This window comes from Chelonia mydas, chromosome 1, assembly GCF_015237465.2.
Source record: "Chelonia mydas isolate rCheMyd1 chromosome 1, rCheMyd1.pri.v2, whole genome shotgun sequence".
NCBI lineage: Eukaryota > Metazoa > Chordata > Testudines > Cheloniidae > Chelonia > Chelonia mydas.
Genome location: NC_057849.1, coordinates 318,161,101 through 318,182,761, shown reverse-complemented (window position 1 = coordinate 318,182,761; position 21,661 = coordinate 318,161,101). Strand labels below are relative to the sequence as shown.

The window sequence follows — 21,661 nt, the reverse complement described above, 5'->3', positions numbered from 1 at the left end:
CGTGCTCCTCTCACCTATGCCAGGAAGGCTTCCGCCTCTGGGAATTCTGCATAACCCACTCGATCCACCTTGAAGCTTCTTATCTTCCAACGGCCCAGAACAAGTTAGTGGATTGTCTCAGAAGATCCTTCTCTAATCACAAGTGGTCCATTCGCCCGGATGTTGTGAGGGCCATGTTCCAGAGGTGGGGAAATCCCTGGATAGACCTGTTTGCAATGAAGCGCAACAGAAAGTGTCTGCAGTTCTGTTCCTTTCAGAATCACTGGGCTCGATCACAGACACGTTTCTTCTCCCTTGGAAGGAACATCTCTTCTATGCATTCCCTCCCATTCCGCTCATACACAAGGTCCTGCTGAAGGCCCGAATGGAAAGAGCGAGCCTGATCCTGATAGCGCCGGCCTGGCCACATCAGCACTGGTTCACCACTCTTCTGGACTTCTCGGTGGAAACACCAATCACCCTACCTCCATTTCTGGATCTAATCTCTCAGGATCACAGAAACTTACATCATCCAAACCTCGAGTCCCTCCATCTAAGAGCCTGGAAGCTTCATGGCTGAATCCCTTGGAGGTAACATGCTCAGGTCCAGTTCAATAAGTTCATTTACGGAGCAGAAAGCCACTCACCATGGCCACGTACCTGGCCAAATGGAAAAAGTTCTCAATCTGTTTAGTGCAGAAAGACGTCTCTGCCTCCCAAACATCAGCACCGTGTATTCTGAGCTGTTTGCTACATCTGAAACAGCAAGGGCTATTGGTATCTTCAATTAGAGTACACCTGGCAGCAATTTCAGCTTTTCACCCAGCGGTGAACGGCAGGTCTGTTTTTTCTAAGTCACTCTGTAGCCACTTTCTTAAGGGACTGGACGGGCTGTACCCACAAGTGTGGCAGCTGATCCCTCCCTGGGACCTTACCTTGGTACTATCAAGATTCACGGGACCCCCATTCAAGCCCTTGGCAACATGCTCTTTACTTGTCATGGAGGGCCTTCCTCATGGCCATCACGTCAGCCAGGAGGGTTTCAGTGATTAGGGCCCTCACATCAAAGCCCCCATATACAGCTTTCTTCAAGGATAAGGTCCAGCTGTGCCCTCACCCAGCCAGCACAGTTCCACAATAACCAGGACATTTTTCTCCCAGTCTTGTACCCAAGACCGCACACCAGTAGCCAGGAGCAGAGTCTCCACTTGTTAGATGTCAGGAGAGCACTGGCTTTCTACAGAAAAAGAAACAAATCATTTAGGAAGACTACTCATCTCTTAATGGTAGTGGCTGACAGGATGAAAGGCCTTCTAGTCTCAGTCCAGAGAATTTCATTGTGGATCACTTCTTGTATCCACGCATGCTACGACCTGGCAAAAGTCCCTGCTCCAGCCCTGACGGCACATTCCACAAGGGTGTAATCGTCTTCAGCGGCATTTGTGGCACAGGTTCCCATCCATGATATCTGCAGAGCAGCAATATGTCCACATCTTCGCAACTCACTATGCCATCATGCAGCAGGCCAGAGACAATGCTGGATTTGGCAGATCAGTGCTAGAGTCTGCTTGTTGTTGAACTCTGAACCCACCTCCTACGTCTTTGGGAGTCACCTACATTGGAATGGACATGAGCGAGCACTCGAAGAAAAGACGGTTACTAACCTTCTCTAACTGTTGTTCTTTGAGATTTGTTGCTCATGTGCATTCCAAAACCTGCCCTCCTACTCCTCTGTCAGAGTTAGCCGTCAAGAAGGAACTGAAGAGTCAGCAGGGTGGTAGATCCGTATATACAGCGCCATGAGGGCACAACTCCAGGAGGCACCAGAGCCGACCCAATGGATGCCACTGAGAAAAAAACTTTCCACCGGCGGTGCATGCAGCACGCGCACAGCTACACTGGAATTCACATGAGCAACACATCTCAAAGTGCAACAGTTACAGAATGTTAGTAATCATCTTTTTTCCATTGGGGAATTTTATAGTACAGTGGCAGGCCCTTCAGATTAGGAAAGTGCCATGTTTTTTTCTCAAAGATCATGGTGGCCATTGTAGCAAAATCAAGGAAGAACAAAATTGTATTTCTCTACCACTTGTAGGATTTTCTGATTTTGGTTCCATCAGTTGAATCAGGCAGGAGAGCTGTCAAATGCAGTTGAAAAGTGGCTGTTCAATTACTTAACCATCTGTGACAGGGCATACCTATCCTGCACCAGCCCCGAAAGGGTAAATTCTGCTTTGCAAGCTGAGGAAGCCCCGCCCCTCCAACCCTGCTGGTCATACTCAGCCTGGAGGCAACATATAAAAGATAGCAGCCCAGCTCAGTCTGGAGAAGCTACTGACCGGGAAGGACTCAGGCTGAAAGCTCCCTGCAGGGAGTTGCTACAAGTCCCAACCTTGGGACTACGGCTCACAAAGTTCCTGACTGGAGACTCCAGGCTGCCTGACAAGTCCAGAGAAGGGATGGGACCGGTGGGAGCTCGGCCATTTGAGGACCACAGAGACCTGGGGAAACCGGGAGTTTCAATGTGGGGGAAAGGGTAAAAAGCGGCCCAGGGGACTCGAACTCCTTTACCAGTGAGTGAACCGGGAGACCAGTCAGCATGTTTCGGAAGGATCCCTGCTGACTTGGTGGTCAGCTCCCCCACTACCGCCAGGGCCCTGGGCTGGGGCTCGGAGGAGCAGGGAGGGCCCAGGGCACCACACCCTCCTGAGTGGTGCCCCACTTTGCCAACAGGCCACACAGCCTCACAGAAGTGGGCTACTTTACTGACTCTGGCCATTGGTCCACACTGCCCTTGCAGGAAGGGCTGCTCACTGACTCTGGCCATTGGGCCACGCTGCCCTGACGGGAAGGGCTGTTTATTGACTCTAGTCACTAGGCAATACTACCTCATGTTACAGTAAGGCTCATCAGCGTAGGATGTAACCGACTGCAGAATCACCTCCGCCCTTCTTTTTAACTCTACATGAACCAACAACACCCAATGACGGGATGTACCTACCCCACGACACCATCTGAAAAGCACTGTTCAGTCAATTCAGACCTTGATTTAGCTGCTGGGAATCCAAGCCTAATTTACTTCTAAAGCAGGGAAAGTCTTCCCTCTCCCAGGGAAAATCTAGATGGCATGCAATATGGTATGCTTAGCAATCAGATTACACAGATCATCGCAGAGAGTGACTTAGTATTCAAAGTCTCCTTGTCTCTTCTCTGGTGCTAACTTTTTCTACATATTATCTTGTTCTCTCTACCTTACCTTCCTTCAACACTTTTAAGGCAGTCCCATGCCAATCAAGAATTCTCCCTTCCATCTTTCTGGTCTAAGGCTCTGAACCACCCAGAAAGGAATCGGTGCTATGAGCGTTTCTGTGTTTGGTTTAGGAAATATGATTGCCTTTTCGTTTTATTGTTCGGTCCCAAGTTATGAGAGAACACTGGATTGGGAAACATATGACCCTTAAAAAGCCCAAAGGTATTCTGAGTCCAGACCATATATAGGCTCATTCTGCAAGAGGCATTCCTTCTTGAATGAGAAGAGGGAAAGGATTTACCAAGCAGCAGAGTGATATTTTCTCCACATCTTCATAAAGAATTGTAAAATACCCTCTTTTATTGCAGTGGACGCAGGGCATACAGAGTCCTTTGGAGTATCAAGCAAACATAGAACCTTATGATTCTCTACTCATTTACGCTGATGTAAATGTGGGGTAACTTCGCTGCATTAAACTGGTATAGCAGAGTGGAGAATTGGGTTCATAGTTTTTTCCATGACATTTTTCTAAATAATGCTTGCTCCTCCTGACATTGATATCCAGTTACGATTTTTTTTTCTAATAGAGGGCTCCTGTACAAATCCCATTAGTTCTGAGTTGATAAACTTATGACTGCAGAAATGTGAATTTTTACCTGTTAATTTTTCTGAATCTTCATTTCTTGAACTTGGAAGAATTTATCCATACTGTAAAAAGAATACTGGTTTCAACAAGTAAACTTTTTTGAGTTTCTTTTAAGTTTAGTTTGTGGCAATCTGGGGTGTGAATCAACCCCACACTAGTCTGTTGCACACTAACTATTTCTGTGGACCTTCCTGACCCACACTAACAGTTCCTTCGTGCACTTTGATCTAGTGCCATTTCAAAGTGGGGTAGATCAAAGCGCACTACAGAACTTTTAATGCATTGCAGCAGGGTCCATATGGACACCTTAATGCACATCCGGCTGGATGGAATAGACTTGCATCCCAGTTTGTTCCAAACTAAATATTCATGTAGACAATCCTATAGAAGTTTAGTGGAAAGTAAGATTTTACTTAACATCATAATATTAGCTATAGAAATATTAGTCAGGGAAGAGAATGTTGTTGCACCTGGCCTGTTACACAGAAGGTCAGACTAGATGATCTAATGGTCCATTCTGGCGTTAAAAAAAAAAATCTGTGAAAACAATAAGAGATCTTAAATTCATATACTACCAGGCCAGAAGGAACCATTGTGCTCCTGTATAACACAGGTCATGGAAATTCCCGGAAATAATTTCTAGAGCATATCTTTTAGCAAAACATCCAGTCGGTGATTGAGAATCCAATGTGATGTTCCAGTGGTTAATTACTCTCCCTTTTAAAAATTTACACCTTATTTCCAGTCTGAATTTGTCTAGCTTCAACTTCCAGAGATTGGATCATGTTATACCTTTCTCTGCTTGACTGAAGAGCCCATTATTAAATATTTGTTCTTCGTGTAGGTACTTCAAACTGTAATCAAGTCACCCCTTGACCTTCTCTCTGTTAAGCTAAACAGTGTTCCATGACACTATTATTGCAAAACATGTTTTCTGATGCTGTAATCATTCTTGTGGCTCTTCTCTGAATCCTCTCCAATTTATCAACATCCTTCTAGAATTGTGGACACCAGAATTCAACACGGTGTTCCAGCAGCAGTCACACCATGTGAAATACAGAGGTAATATAACCTCACTGCTCCTACTCGAGATTCCAGTTTATGCATTCAAGGCTTAAAGTCAAGTGCAAATCCTACCTGTCAGACAATATAAGGAAGTCTTCTGTGTTGAACTGAAGAAGCCAAGAACAAATTAAAATGTAAGAATTCTCATTTGTGAAGTCAGCATAAGAGTCTGAATGACTACTTTTTTGCATAATTTTGATATAAATTCAACTACTTTAACTAGGTTTTTGCATAGAAGATAGTAGTAATAGCAACATCTGTCTCTATCATTGATGTGGCATGGTATAAAAAGGATTTCATAAAGATGTTAAGAATTGCCACATTCTCAATCCTGCTAGTAGATATCCAGGTACGCATTAAAGAGCATTCAATAACCTCTGCTATTTTGCATGTGTGCACAAACATAGTAGTTTATTGTATAAGCTACACAGTGATGCACATCTGTATATGTAAGTGAAGAATCAAGTTCAAATTGTTCATTCGTCTTAACTATCGTGGGTTTTTTCCAGATAAAAATCTGAACAGGATCTGTAGGCTGGTTGGTCTTTTTTACTTTATTGCAAAAGATTTATCTACTGTATTATTTTAAAAAAAAAAAGGGGAGGGGGGGGCAGTTCTAGAAAAATCATTCAGGAGGAAATCCTGAATAGCTGAATGTATAGCTTGGTAAGTGGCAGAAGTTCTCAGTTTTTTTTCATCCACTCATTCAATTGCATGGAATAGATCCTATCTAGATGCACTCCGCTTCCTGCCAGTTCCCATGGCTAGTCCCAGGAGGTGCCAGGCACGCTGCACTTCAAAGAAGTCACCGTGCAGTAATGTAATATTCCTGGCATCTGAAAAAGATCAACTGATTGCAAATATACTTCAACAGAAAACCACAGAACAAGGAATATGAACTAGCTGGTGTCCCTCTTCTCTCCCTGCCACCTGTGAGAGTGAAAGTGTTTTTTTTAAAGTTGCTAGACACCAAGTAATTTTATCCAAAAAAGGACTAAAATGTCTAGAGAAACAATGTCTAGAGAAAAAAGAAATGGTGGGTCAGCTCATAATAAACTCAATCTCTGAATGCCAGTTCAGGAATGTGATTCCTGCTATTTCAGGCATATGGGGCTCTTAGGGGACACCATGGTGAAAAACAAGCAAATCATCACAATAATTAACTGTGGGTGTTTTATTTTTAAAGAAAGGAACCACAGAAACCAAAGCAAACAGAACATAAATGATAAATAATGCTTACTTAAATTGCAGTCTCTTCTGTATGTGTGTCTGTGGAAAGCTTTTGACAGAGATTACATCTTTAAGATTGGGCCTGCCTCTGGTGGAGGCACTTTTCTCTTTGGAAGTTAAGACCAAAGTATATTATTTCCAAAATTAGTAGAGAGTCCAGTCATAGTGTATCTTGAGTAACTAAAACAGTTTATAGATCAGGGAAATAATTTTGTTTAAGGGTAGGTGAGTCCTATTTGGTTTACCATATATAACCTAAACAGTTTATAAATGGGCAAAGGTGAGTAAAAATTAATTAACATTAAGAACTGTAATCCGAATTAAATCCCATTAGTTCTCTCTGTTTACCAATATTAGACCTAACTAGGATTACCTGGTCTAACCATTTGGTATTTTAACAGGAGAAGTTGTTAATATCTTAAATTAAAATAGTATTTCAATATCCCATTAAAATTATTACAAGAAAATTCAGATCTAATTCTTTGACAATGCTATGGTTAATTTCCATCTCACCAATTCATGTTGAAGACCTGGGGATGTTTCTGAACTGGGGGGGGTCGCTTTTTCTTGATGCGGCTCAGTGACTGTTCTTTTATTGGCTGTCTTAATTTGGCAGTTGCCAAAATAGTGGCAGTTGCTGTTTGCTTGCCAGATGAGCTGTGACTGCTGTAAAGTTGAGGATGGGAGCAAAGTGCATACTGCTTGCTTACTACAGAGATTTTTATACTCTTCTTTCATAATTTTGCTGGTGGTGCAAGACATACCTATTTTTAGGGCTTGGCTGGATTTAAATTAGTTGTTTTCATTCTTATGTTCGCTCAGTATCTTTGTGCAGTATCCTTAGGAGCTTATGTAGCCCATTAATGCATATGCATTAGGATTATAAATTTACCTTAATTTGATAGTTATATTGCTTTTGTCTCTGTGGCAGGAAGTTATCAGAACATTTTTAAAGTTAAGAGTTTTAATGCTTTCCTTTATTTAGTCCATTTTCTGAGCTATTTCTTCAGCTTTATTAGTATTTAATATAAATTGAATTTCTGTCTTCAGACTAGAATAGTCATTAAATAAGTCATTGTCTTTTCTTAACAGTCTTGGAGAGGTGATTTTCTTTCTGAGTTGGGTGAAGGAGTTGCTTAAGCATTGCCAAATAACCAGTTATTTTCCCAATTAATATAAGTATTCTATACTTACATGGCTTCTTGTAGTTAGCAACCAGTCCGCATGGTCATTAGATTCAAAGTTGGTACATACTGCCTTTTATTATTTACATATCATTAGAAGCTTTGATACAAAATATTTGCAAATATGCATTTCAAAATAAGCTTAGCAATTTAAGTATTTAAGGAATAAAAAAGAGCGTTGTTCCAAATGAGTTAGGGCTTGTCTTCATGGTGTGTGGACCTGCACTAGGGGGATATAAATTCAAGTGTGCCCTAGTGTGTTGCACACTAACTGGCCTGTGTGGATTTGCTGGCGTGTACTAAATGGTCCCTAGTGCGCGTTTATGTAGTCCCATTTCAAACAGTGCTACATTAAAGCACACTAGGAAATTTTAGTGTGTACTGGAATTCACACCCATCTATTGCACCACTCACTGTGTAGGCAAGCCTCAGCTAAGAGGAACCAACACTTTCAACCATAATTGTTTTCTTAGTTTGAAGAATGAAAACTTGAGTGTTTGTAAAAGAAATGGAGTACTGGTGGCACCTTAGAGACTAACCAATGCATCCGATGAAGTGAGCTGTAGCTCACAAAAGCTCATGCTCAAATAAATTGGTTAGTCTCTAAGGTGCCACCAGTACTCCTTTTCTTTTTGCGAATACAGACTAACACGGCTATTACTCTGAAACCTGTAAAAGAAATGTTTCAGAGTAGCAGCCGTGTTAGTCTGTATCCAAAAAGAAAAGGAGTACTTGTGGCACCTTAGAGACTAACCGATTTATTTGAGCATAAGCTTTCGTGAGCTACAGCTCACTTCATCGGATGCATTCAGTGGAAAATACAGTGGGGAGCTTTATATACACAGAGAACATGATACAATGGGTGTTACCATACAGACTGTAACGAGAGTGATCAGGTAAGGTGAGCTATTACCAGCAGCAGAGGAACAGCAGTGGAGGGGCGGGAAATAAACATGGGGAAATAGTTTTACTTTGTGTAATGACCCATCCCCTCCCAGTCTTTATTCAAGCCTGAGTTAATTGTATCCAGTTTGCAAATTAAATTCCAATTCAGCAGTCTCTCGTTGGAGTCTGTTTTTTGAAGACTCCAACGAGACATTGGAATTCTACCTCTGCTGCTCTAACCTGTCAACAATATACTTCTCACACTTCATTGATTCTGCAGCCACAGAGAACTTTGTTCAGTTGCTTCTGCAAATATCTATTAACACAGTTATCCTACATACCACAGTTACTTTGTTATAACATATTCGGCTAAAGGCAGAGTTGTGTGTTTTAACTATGAATGCTTTTTCTTTTGGGGGGCCTAGCAGAGACATTCAGCATTACTTTTTTAAGCAATTGAATTGTAAAAGTATACTTTGTCATCTTAGTCTGTTTGTGTACAGGTTTTCTGCTGTTATAATTTTGGTCTTCTTTTTTGTTGTTGTTCTTTCAGATATGCTTCCTCAGTAAAAGATGGCTCCCAGTATTTTGTTCTTCTCATTATTACAGATGGGGTTATTTCAGACATGGCGCAAACAAAGGAATCTATAGTTAATGTAAGTTCTATTTAAACTTGGGTTTCTATATTTTATAAGCAGTATATTTCCTGGTCTTAATATTTTGGACAGTAAACTCTTCTTTTCAAATAATAAAAATTGCCAGGGATAAAGGCCAAATGAAACTTAACTGTGAAATCTTAACTAGCTTTATCAAATCAGTGCTTTGAGGAACTTGTGGTCTTCTAGCTGATACTATATATTGATTGTACAATCTAGAAATAAATGACTTCTCAGTCCTCTTTGTCAGATGGTCTTTGGAATGGGATGTTCTCCATCTCTGTGTCCGTTCTGGTCTTAAAATCTATGAATGAAGACCAGATCTTTACTATAAGCCTGGGCTCAGGATGAACCCTCAGGAAAAATGCCTTTCCAGGATTATTTGCCTCTGAGTGGCATGTACTGCAGACTCCAGCTCTCCTTTTGTAGCATCTTTTTAAAGATTTTTAGCTGAAGTCAGTTTCTTCATTGGTTTTGAAGTTTTTCTGCTCAAAACGGCTAAACTTAAAAAATTATTTTGACTTTCTGAGAAGGGTTTGAAGGACAGCACCTCTCTTCCCCTCCCTTCTCAGAAATGGCAGACAGAGATAGCAGGCTGCAGAAACTCAGCTCCCACCTGATGTGTGAGCAAGATCTACATCAACACAGATGAAATTGCCTTTGCTGAGATAAGGGCAGAATAAGTGGCCTGGAACCAGATGTATGTTTTTCAAAACCCTTCTGCTTCTTCCCCAGACATGGGACACCTATTGCTACAGCTTCCAGAACAAGCAGGAAAGTTTCCCTGGAATCTCCTAAATCTCCGGGCAAGACAAGTTTCCCCCATAGTAACCAGGAGGATGAAATTCCTGCTCTTAGCCGGCACATAAGCAAGATCTGTGCTGAGATAGTTTAAAAAGCCACAGAGCAAGCCCCTTCTCACTAGCGGTTTTACCTGCAAGTCCTCATGTGCCTTGAAACGTGCCAGCTCCTGTGACCTTTCTGAAACGAATAAGTCCGTTGTCTTCAATGCCTGCAGCCCACTCCTCATTCTGTGTGGATGGTCCACACACAGCCCAAACCCAACAGCAGCTGGTGGAGTAATTCAGATCCTCTTGTCTGTGAGATACACCTACCTTCTCTGTCCTTCTAGCCTCCAGGGGTCCCACGCAGGCCATAAAGTGGCTACTGTTTTCTGAAGGGATATATGCAGAATACATTCCTGCATACTGACCTTTCAGTCTAATGGTAGTGCACTCTCCTCTTCACAGGGTTCCTCCCTCTTTCTCTCAGGATTTGTCCCAAGGAATGGTGAACAGTATTGCTCACAATCAGATCTTAAAGGGCCAGCGCAAAGTCTTAAAACCTTTCATGAGAGAGTCTCCCTCTTGATCCTGTAAAGAGAAGGAGAAATCTCTGAAGCTGGGGCTTTTTGCAAGATCCCTCAGAGTCTCAACTAAGCTTCCCAGAATTATGCACAAATGAGGATCTAACTTCAGAAGTGGTTGTGGCTTTTTTAAAGTGGAAACAAAACAAAAACAAAACTGTACAAAACTGAAGAAGACCTGTGAAATTCTTTCTCACTTATTTAATGAGGTGATATTTTATGATTAAAGTGGAGTAGAATTCCCTATCAAGACCTACTTGTATCTAAGGACTAAAGGGTCTTCATTACTCTGTCAAAGGTTAAGCCTGCTGCAACCTCTTTAGTAAAGGGCTTAGTCACAGCAACCAAGGAAGTATTTCTGCCAAACTTATCAAAAGAATAGGAGCAACATTCAGACCAAAGTTGTATACAGCAGCTTCACTCCTGAGAGTATTGGCCGCAGTTTTTTATTGTGGCTATCTATTGCTGGGAGGCAATTGAGAGCATGAAAAAACAAATCTGCTTTGAATTAGGTTTCCCTAGCAGCTTTTTCAAGTGATGTTTCATTTGACTGATTTGCTATACATTCAAAAATTCCAAAGATGTGTCTTGGGGGCAACTACGGCTCCATTTGAAGAAACTGGAATTGCTGTCTAACATCTGATTATCCTTCCAAATATTTTGTTGATCAGTTCTTTGGGGAGTACTGAGACAAAGTTGTCGCTGAGGCTTTAGAGAAGGAATAAATCCCTCCTTCCTTCCAGTGAGAGAATCTTCAAAGTACCGTACCTCAGCAGATGTTCCATTTGATCCTCCTGTTCCTCTAGGTTCGAGCATAGATTACACAGAAGTTGGACATTGCTGCCTTTCCTGAGAGTTGGAGAGGATGGGATTCTCTGGAAAAACCATCCACTCCCAAAAGCATTTCTTGGGGTTGTCCAAGACTGGGAAGATCCCCCCGCCCAACATCCCCTAAGGAGACTTCAGGGTGGGCCTTCATCTGGGAATGAGCAACGTCAGAAAACAAATACTTGAGATAATCAAGGAAAGATATTCAATATAACTCGCTTGTTGTCCTAGGGACAAGTTTATTCTTTACTCAAAATAAATGAATAAACCAACACTATGAGAACCTTCGAAGCATCAGAAGATGAAGGGTGCAATAGACCATCTCCTACATACTGGAATATAGAACCAATTCTGTGGAGAGCCAAATCTTTTGTAGAGGTTACAAGATTCCACAAGATTCTTTGTCTTGCAAAGAGAATTGTAGAATGCAACCCATTCAACAAGCCCATACAGAGATCAATATTCCAGGTGGAATTACAGTAGAATCTCAGAGTTACCAATACCTCAGGAATGGAGGTTGTTCACAACTCTGAAATGTTTGTAACATCAGTACAGATACAAGAACTCAGGTAGGGAGAACATATCTGGATTGCTATGTGATCTTTATATGATGAGAGTGTGAATGTGGCCCAAAGAAGGTGACATGGAATATGACCTGTCTCATGACAGAAAGTGGAAGATTCTAGAGCCACTGGTTAGGTAAGTGATGTAAGGCAGAAGGTTTTGGTTTTGTGGAATATTGGTCCACCTTCTGTAGGCACAGGGGGTTGGATGGCTTCCACCTCACTAGAAGGGGGACCAATCTCATCAGGACAGGCTGGCTAGAATAGTCAAGAGGGCGCAAAACTAACAACAAAAGGGGAGGTAAAAAGAGGGTAGGTATGAGCACTCAGCACAAAATCGAGATGTTAAGAACAAAATTAATCAAGAAAAGGACATGTATAGGCAGTTCAAGAATTTTGTCTCTTCACCAGTGCTCGGAGCCTGGGTAACAAAAGGAATTGGAGTCATACATTTATGAGAATAAATTAAATCTAGTTGATATTACTGTAATCTGGTAGGATGATTCTTGCTATTCAAATTTTAAAATCAATGGTTATAACCTATTTAGGAAGGATCAAGTGGGCTAAAGGGGAGTCGAAATGGCACTCTGTCAAAAATGGCATTAACTGTTTCTCACTCACTGATAACTCAGAAGAAAATCTTAAATGCATATGGATCAATGTAAAAATAGATAAAGGACAAGATAGGGTATTGCTGTCTATTACAGACTGCTAAATTTCAATTAGGAAACAGGATGACCACCTCTTTAAGCATTTATCTATAGTGTGTAAGGAAAAACCTGTGTGATCGTGGGGGAATTCAATTTGAGTCACTCATTTTGGAAGTCTCATGCAGCTAGTACTAAAACATCCTTGGAATCTCTGAACATAATAGGTGATAATTTCCTAACTCAAAAAGTGTTACAGCCAACACAGGGAATTCTTTATTAGACCATGTCCTAATAGATGAAGAGTAACTGATCACAGAAATAAAAATGTTAATGGTAGCTTAGGTACAAGCGATCATGACTCGATCACAATTATAATGTACAAGCTGAATAAAGTCCAGACCAATAATATATATATATATATATACTTGGTACTTTAATAGGGCCAAATTCACAAAGCTGAAAGCAATTATGAGCCAAATCAGCTGTGAGGAAGAATGTAATCAGAAAAATGTGAATGATAACTGGGAATCAATTAAGAACACTTTACTAGATGCCAAAAAAAACAACTTCTTCACAAGTGAGTAAGATCTTATTGGTTAAAAAAATTCCCTGGTTTAGAGGGGAAATGAAGACAGCTATAAAAAAAAATAGAAAGAAGAATATAACATATGAAAGAAAGGGGAAGTTCATAGTGATATAAACCAGAAGTTAGGAATTGTAGAAAACTGATACAGAAAGCTGAGGAACAGAAAAAGAGATCTATGGCCAGCACAGTTAAGGACAATAAGGAGTTGTTTAAATAGGAATAAAAAAAATCTTGAAAGTGATATTAGTCCATTAGATGAAAATGGCAGCATTATCAATAATAATGCAGAAAAGGTAGAAGTGTTCAATAAGTATTTCTGTTGTGCATTTTGGGAAAAAACAGATGATATAGTCTCATCATATGGTGATGACAGCACTCTTTCCATTCCACCAATATCTGGAAGACATTAAACAGCAGCTACTAAAATTAGATGTCTTTAAATCAGCTGGCCAGATAATTTATATTCAAGAGTTTTAAAAGTGCTGCCTGAGGAGCTCGCTGGACCATCAGTTTAAATTTTCAATAAGTCTTGGAGTACTGGAGAAATTCCAGCCGACTGGACTGAAAGAAAACTAATATTTTCCCTTTTTAAAAATTGGCACAGCAGGGTGACCTGGGTAATTATAGACCTGTCAGCCTGACATTGATCCAGGGCAGGATAATGTAGAGACTGATACAGGACTCAATAAAGAATTAAAGGAGGGTAATAAGAACAGGAGTACTTGTGGCATCTAAGAGACTAACAAATTTATTAGAGCATAAGCTTTCGTGGGCTACAGCCCAGTTCATCGGATGCATAGAACGGAACATATAGTAATATATATATATATATATATACACACATATATAGAACATATCTGTATGTGTGTGTGAGTTAGAAGTTACCATACAAACTGCGAGAGGCTAATTAGTTATTATCAGCAGGAGGAAAAAAAAACCCCTATTTTCGATAAACCCATGTTGATTTGCACTAATTACATTACCCTCCTTTCAGAGTAGCAGCCATGTTAGTCTGTATCCGCAAAAAGAACAGGAATACTTGTGGCACCTTAGAGACTAACAAATTTATTAGAGCATAAGCTTTCGTGGGCTGCAGCCCACTTCATCGGATGCATAGAATGGAACATACAGTAAGAGAGATTATATATATATGTATATATGTATGTGTGTGTGTGTGTGTGTGTGTGTGTGTGTATATATATATATATACACACACACACACACACACACACACACACACACACACACACACACACACAAGTTAGAAGTTACCATACAAACTGTGAGAGGCTAATTAGTTAAGAAGAGCTATTATCAGCAGGAACAAACACACACTTTTGTAGTGATGATCAAGATGGCTCATTCAGACAGTTGACCAGAAGGTGTGAGGATACTTAACTTAAGGAAATAGATTCAATATGTGTAATGACCCAACCTGAAGCAAATACTCACCAGCAACTACACAACAAAAACACTAACCCAGGAACCTATCCTTGCAACAAAGCCCGATGCCAACTCTGTCCACATATTTATTCAAGTGACACCATCACAGGACCTAATCACATTAGCCACGCCATCAGGGGCTCGTTCACCTGCACATCTACCAATGTGATATATGGCATCATGTGCCAGCAATGCCCCTCTGCCATGCACATTGGCCAAACCAAACAGTCTCTACGCAAAAGAATAAATGGATACAAATCTGACATCAGGAATCATAACATTCTAAAACCAGTAGGAGAACACTTCAACCTCACTGGCCACTCAGTAAAAGATCTAAGGGTGGCAATTTTGCAACAGAAAAGCTTCAAAAACAGACTCCAATGAGAAACTGCTGAGCTTGAATTAGTATGCAAACTAGATACCATTAACTTGGGTTTGAATAGAGACTGGCAGTGGCTGGGTCATTACACATATTGAATCTATTTCCTTAAATTAAGTATCCTCACACCTTCTTGTCAACTGTCTAAATGGACCATCTTGATTATCACTACAAAAGTGTGTGTTTGTTCCTGCTGATAATAGCTCTTCTTAACTAATTAGCCTCTCACAGTTTGTATGGTAACTTCTAACTTGTGTGTGTGTGTGTGTGTGTATATATATATATATATACATACATACATACATATATATAATCTCTCTTACTGTATGTTCCATTCTATGCATCCGATGAAGTGGGCTGCAGCCCACGAAAGCTTATGCTCTAATAAATTTGTTAGTCTCTAAGGTGCCACAAGTATTCCTGTTCTTTTTGCGGATACAGACTAACATGGCTGCTACTCTGAAAGGAGGGTAATGTAATTAGTGCAAATCAACATGGGTTTATCGAAAATAGAACCTGTAAAACTAGTTTGTATCTTTTTTTTATGAGATTACATGTTTGACTGATTAAAAGTAATAGCGCTGACATAATATACTTAAACATTTGACTTGGTATCACATGACATTTTGATTAAAAACTAGAATGATATAAAATTAGCATGGCACACATTAAATGGATTAAAAACTGGCCAATTGAGAAGTCTTGAAATATAATGGTAAACAAGGAGTTGTCACTGAGCAGGTGTGTTTCCAGTGCGTCCTGCGGGATTGGTTCTTGGCTCTACACTACCTAATATTTTTGTCAGTGACCTGGCAGAAAACATAAAATCATCACTGATAGTTTGCAGATGACACAGAAATTAGAGGACTGGTAAATAATGAAGAGGAAAGGTCACTGAATTAGAGCTGTCTGGATCACTTGACATACTAGATGCAAGCAAACAATATGCGTTTGATAATTGCTAAATGTCAATATGTACATTTTGGGAACAAAAAAGGTAGGTGAAACTTACATGACGGGGGACTCTTATTCTAGGAAGCAGTGACTCTGAAAAAGATTTGGGGGTCATGTTGGATAATCAGTTGATTGTGAGCTCCCCGTGTGATGTTGTGGCCAAAAGAGCTAATGTGAACCTGTGATGCATAACCCAGAGAATTTGAGTACTTTTGGAATACTGTGTCCAGTTCTGGTATCCACAATTCAAGAAGGATGTTGACAACTTGGAGAGGGTTCAGAGAAAAGCCATGAAAATAATTGAAGGATTAGAAAACATGCCTTATAATGAGAGATTCAAGGAGCTCAATCTACTTAGTTTAACAAACAGAAGGTTAAGGAGTGACTTGATCACAGTCTGAGTATCTACACAGGGAACAAATATTTAATAATGGGATCTTCAGTCTAGCAGAGAAAGATATAACATGATGCAATGGTTGGAAGTTGAAGCTAGACAAATTCAGACTGGAAATAAGATGGACATTTTTAACGATGAGAGTGATTAACCGTTCAAAAAATTAACCAAGGGTTGTGGTGAATTCTCCATCACTGACTATTTTTAAATCAAGATCAGATGTATTTCTAAAATATATGGTCTGTGAATTATTTTGGGGAAGTTCTATGACCTGTGTTATACAGGAGGTTTAGATTACAACAGTTGTCGCTTCTGGCCTTGAAATCTATGAATCTACAGTCACTCCTCCATTTCCAGCAAATGATTCTTCAGAAACGTGGTGTGTATACGACTGCTAAAAAGACAGAAAACATTCAGCACTGTTAAGAGAGGTAGACTTGTTCATGTCCTAGGTCGAAGTTCCCACTCTGTTCCTCAGAGTTCTCCACCAAGAAGGAAAGCCCAGATTGGCTGGCTTATCAAGGCACACTTAGCACCAAGGTCAGCTTCGTGTGTATCACAGGCCAGGTTGGGAGCCTATTGATGAAATTATTTGCATTCAAGTCCAGTTAGTATGTCTCTTCGTTTTCCATGTGAGGAAGAGAGACTCTGAAACCACTATTCCTACTTACATGCCTCCAGCTTTCACCCAGACCACACCACACGATCCATTGTCTACAGCCAAGCTCTACAATAAAACCGCATTTGCTCCAACCCCTCAGACAGAAACAAACACCTACAAGATCTCTATCAAGCATTCTTACAACTACAGTACCCACCTGCTGAAGTGAAGAAACAGATTGACAGAGCCAGAAGAGTACCCAGAAGTCACCTGCTACAGGACAGGCCCAACAAAGAAAATAACAGAACGCCACTTTCCGTCACCTTCAGCCCCCAACTAAAACCTCTCCAACGCATTATCAAGAATCTACAACCTATCCTGAAGGATGACCCATTACTCTCACAAATCTTGGGAGACAGGCCGGTCCTTGCCTACAGACAGCCCCCCAACCTGAAGCAAATACTCACCAGCAACCACACACCACACAACAGAACCACTAACCCAGGAACCTATCCTTGCAACAAAGCCCGTTGCCAACTGTGCCCACATATCTATTCAGGGGACACCATCATAGGGCCTAATCACATCAGCCATACTATCAGAGGCTCGTTCACCTGCACATCTACCAATGTGATATATGCCATCATGTGGCAGCAATGCCCCTCTGCCATGTACATTGGGAAAACTGGACAGTCTCTACGTAAAAGAATAAATGGACACAAATCAGATGTCAAGAATTACAACATTCATAAACCAGTCGGAGAACACTTCAATCTCTCTGGTCACTCGATTTCTGATCTCAAAATGACTATCCTTCAACAAAAAAAACTTCGAAAACAGACTCCAACGAGAGACTGCTGAATAGGAATTAATTTGCAAATTGGATACAATTAACTTAGGCTTGAATAGAGACTGGGAGTGGTTGAGTCATTATACTAAGTAAAACTATTTCCCCTTGTTTATTCCTCCTCCCCCCCCCTCCGCACCCCCCCGTTCCTCAGACGTTCTTGTTAACTCCTGGAAATGTGCTGGAAATGGCCCACCTTGATTATCACTTCAAAAGGTTTTCTCTCCCCCCACCTCACTCTCCTGCTGGTAATAGCTCATCTTAAGTGATCACTCTCCTTACAATGTGTATTTTTTCATGGTCTGTGTGTATATAAAATCTCCTCACTGTACTTTCCACTTTATGCATCCGATGAAGTAAGCTGTAGCTCATGAAAGCTTATGCCCAAATAAATTGGTTAGTCTCTAAGGTGCCACAAATACTCCTTTTCTTTTTTCTGAAACAGAGGCTTCAGTCTCTATCTCAGAAGTGGGCTAAAAGGCCTCCTTTCAGTGGCTGAAGGCAGACAGGCTTAAAGTAAGGATGGTTAATAAGATTATGAAGGAATAGGCCCCAGTCATTGTAATGACCTTCTTATTATCCCTAAAGGCCAGCTATCCTGAGGAATCTTTGGAGCTGGACCCCCCTGAGGACACCACCCTGACCCAGGTACCTCAAGAGGGGGAGTCTGGAAGTAGCCTGGGGGCGGCCGACCCTAGTCTGGCTGCAGCACTGCCAGAACCCATGTCAGTTTGTTGCGGCCAGGATCCCCACTGACTCAGCAGCGGGTCTTCTTCTACTGCTAGGGCCCCAGGCTGGGACGCAGTGGAGTGGGAGGGCCTGCGTCCCCCCTGCCACCCAACTCGTGGGTGGCAGTCTCCCCCTCTCCCAGGCCCTTTGGAACCTAGGGCCTGGGCCTACTGTTTCTATACTGTTGTTGCTCAGCCCCCTGCCTGAGGGCCTGAGCGCCTGACTCACCATTACCCCGCCCTGACCTAGGGCCTGGGCTTACTGTGGTATTTCCACCTTCACAAAGGCCACAGAGGACAACTCCTGTGGCTGAACTAATTCCCCGCGAGACCTATTCCCCAATTTAGTGAGATGGTGTGGTTCCCTGTCGCCCCGGAGAGAGACGCGCCCCGGCTAACCTCTCTACAATTGACTTAACACAACTTTGAAACTTTACTATGCAGAAGAAAAATGCTGCTTTTAACCATCTTAATTTCAATGAAACAAGCACAGAAACAGTTTCCTTACCTTGTCAATTTTTTTTAAACTTTCCCTTTATTTTTTTTAGCAGTTTACATTTAACACAGAGTACTGTATTTACTTTTTTTTCTTTGTTGCTGCTGCTGGCTGATTGCATACTTCCAGTTCCAGATGAGGTGTGTGGTTGACAGATCAGTTCGTAACACTGGTGTTCATAACTCTGAGGTTCTACTGTAGTTGCTATCACCAATATTAGGAGTGGCTTCTCCCCAGCCTCACATGTGTGGGGTCCTGGAATTTTTTTCTGGTGCCTGTACCCAAGGCAACACCTCACTGTGCAATGCACAGAGGTGATAGCCTTTGAGAGAATCAATGCTAGTACTAGCTTGCAAAGAATGTAAAATCCAATACACAAGGGATATTTCTTCAGAAACTACAGTTAATTTTGATTTCAGGATTATGAATCAACACTCTATTCTGTCAAGGACTACCATCTTCCCTGAGGACAGCTTGACTTTACTCTTATTGGAACAATGGGAGGTGGTGGCCATTTTGAAAAAGGGTATTTCAGTTGAAGGCGTCAGTGGCCTCAGTTCCATTAAGAATAATAGGAGATGGCAGCCATTTTGAAAGAGGGCAGTTTTTGATGTAATTCTCTGTTGAAGAATGTTATTTGTCAGCCCCTTCTGAAGAGAAAACTTTCAGTTTTTGAGAATAACAGCACAAAAGGAACATTAATCCTAAAAAAAAAAAAAAAAAAACCCTAACTACATGGGAAGTTTGAGGAGTCTGTCTTATTCCATTATTAAGATCATTTGAGGCAAAAAAAAGATAACCTGACATCATCATCGTCCTCATGGCAAATGCCAAAGGGATGTGGCCTCCTTGCCAATCAATCACCAACCAGAACAATCTCTGGCAAGGTGCTTAAGGTGGTCTGATTGTATATTCAGTTTAAGACCATCACTAACAATCTTGTTGCGCCAATGAAGCTTTTGGTGCTTACGTGATCGTCAGCCTTGCAGTAGCATTCCTTGCTACACACGCTTTGGAATTTATTGGTCTTCCATTCTTATAATATGAGCATACCAAAACAGTGATGATGATGGAGGTTGCTAGTTTTGGCTTCAAATATCCTTGTTTGTGATCTTGTCTTGCCACTTGATACGGAGTTGCTGATGGGAACAATGGGAACTGAAAATGTCAGTCTGGTGTTCTTCAGCCTTTCTCAGCACCAATACAGCTGGTAAAACTGTGGTTCTGTATATCAGATTTGCTACGAAGCTGTGGATCTATAGAACTATAGTTAATAGACTGACAAAGGGTGTTAACGCTTCTTAGAGGACCCCTTTAAAAAGGAATTTTAACTCAAAATAGTTAATTGCTCTTACTTGGAATTTCTAAGAAAATTCATTCTATATTCAAAAAATAAGTGCTGTAATTTTGAGGATATGCTGTATTTTTCATATGTAACAAAGTGTTTGAATCCCTGGTTGAAGTTCAAAATTCAACCCAACCTTAACTATGGGACCACAAATGGTGATTTCATAAATCTCTACTCAAATTCAGAATAGTGGCAAGATGCATCATGGCAGAAAATATTGAAAACCTTTTTTTTAAAAAAAGACATTTTATATTTAGTCTTGTTTCTTTATTAATACACTTCCACTGATTCTTATTTATAAGTTGATTCTTGAGTGTTGGAGAAGGGCTGAGACATTTGTGGGGAAATGCTAGATGACTTGGTGCCTTGCCTTTAAACATTTGTTGTTGTGGACATGCTGGCTGTGCTACTGATGAGTGCAAACATGGATGGCTTGACAGCTTGGGACTGCCCTTCTCTCCCAGATAGTCTCTGGGAAGGTACAACCGTTGCTTCCTTCCCACTGCAGGCACGGAGTCTCTCCCCACAACTACTGAAACAACTTTCTTGGTAGCTACAGGGGTCACCAGATATGAACACTAGCTCTCATGGAGTCTTCTCCTGTACCAGATCCTTGGCCCCAAGTCCAGGAATTGCCCCTGGATGCCCTGGAGCTCACTTTCTCATCAATGCCCTTTCAGATACCTGAACTCTTTCTCTGGCTGATGCAGCTGCATTGGTTTACTCTCACTCTTTCAAGCTAAGTCTCAGATGTACTTGTTCCATTCCTCAATCCAGGCACATGATGGCCATCCTCCACTAATTTATAGCTCCTCATTCATCTGAGACACTGGGTCCTCCAATGGATCAACATCTGAAGTTGTTCTGACCCTTCGCCAGTGTTCCCTCTAATTTTTTACATCCATGTGCACCAATAAGGAGATGATGTGTAGTGAGAGTGCAGCCTAGGGGTTTGGAGTGTGGGAGGGGTCTCAAGGCTGGGGCAGAGGATTGGGGTGCAGGGAGTGAGGGCTCTGAGGTGGGGCCAGGGATGGAGGGGCTTGGGGTGCAGGCTGTCCCGGGGCTGCGGTGGGGAAAGAGGACTCCCCTGGCCCCTCTTTTGCTGCAGCAGCTCCAGGCCCAGGGGAGAAGCGCCTCTCACCGGCCTCAGCAGCCCCGGGGACGGGGAAGAGGCACCTCTCCCTGCTGCGCTGCTCTTGATAGCCTGCTGTGTGGCCACGCGGCTGCACAGCTTAGAGGGAACTTAGCCTTCTCCCTATGAGGTCTGCCTCTAACTCCCTTTTCCTCCTTCTCCTCTGGAAATGGAGGCTTGGCCACTTGAAAAGCTGAAAGCAAGGGGCGAAAGTACCAAACAGTCCCAAAACCACATTGATTTCTTCTCTGGGCAACTCCAGGAGCATATCCCTAAATACTTTATCCAGCTGTCTGATAGAAGCGCTTGAAAACTGACCATATTAATAGAGGGGTTGGAAGGAGAGGAAGAAGATGGTTTACTGGTTTGTGCCCAAAGCAGTTTCTTCCCCTTTGAGGTGAAACTGCAGGGAATGAATGGCAGCTTACACCTGTAAAGGTGGGGGATG

The 21,661-nt window shown here is 41.7% G+C and overlaps 1 protein-coding gene across 14 annotated transcripts in view; it reads left to right on the top strand.

Annotated features, from left to right (window-relative positions):
* Positions 1–21,661, top strand: part of CPNE8 (copine 8) — a 285,586-nt gene that overhangs the window by 227,782 nt on the left and 36,143 nt on the right. For 6 of the 14 annotated variants that reach the window (XR_005223779.2, XM_027818854.3, XM_043551195.1 and 3 more), the window contains 2 exons: positions 8,796–8,898; positions 18,098–18,157. The exons of 2 other annotated variants lie outside the window; for them this stretch is intronic. Coding sequence is in view for 8 of the 12 variants with exons in the window: in XM_027818854.3 (XP_027674655.1) it covers positions 8,796–8,898; positions 18,098–18,157 (163 nt within the window). In the remaining 4 variants the exon portion in view is untranslated. Of the gene's footprint in view, positions 1–4,877; positions 5,078–5,666; positions 5,876–8,795; positions 8,899–18,097; positions 18,158–21,661 lie in introns of those variants that run through there. 6 more of the 14 variants (XR_005223778.2, XM_007056421.4, XM_043551211.1 and 3 more) reach the window with 3 other exon arrangements.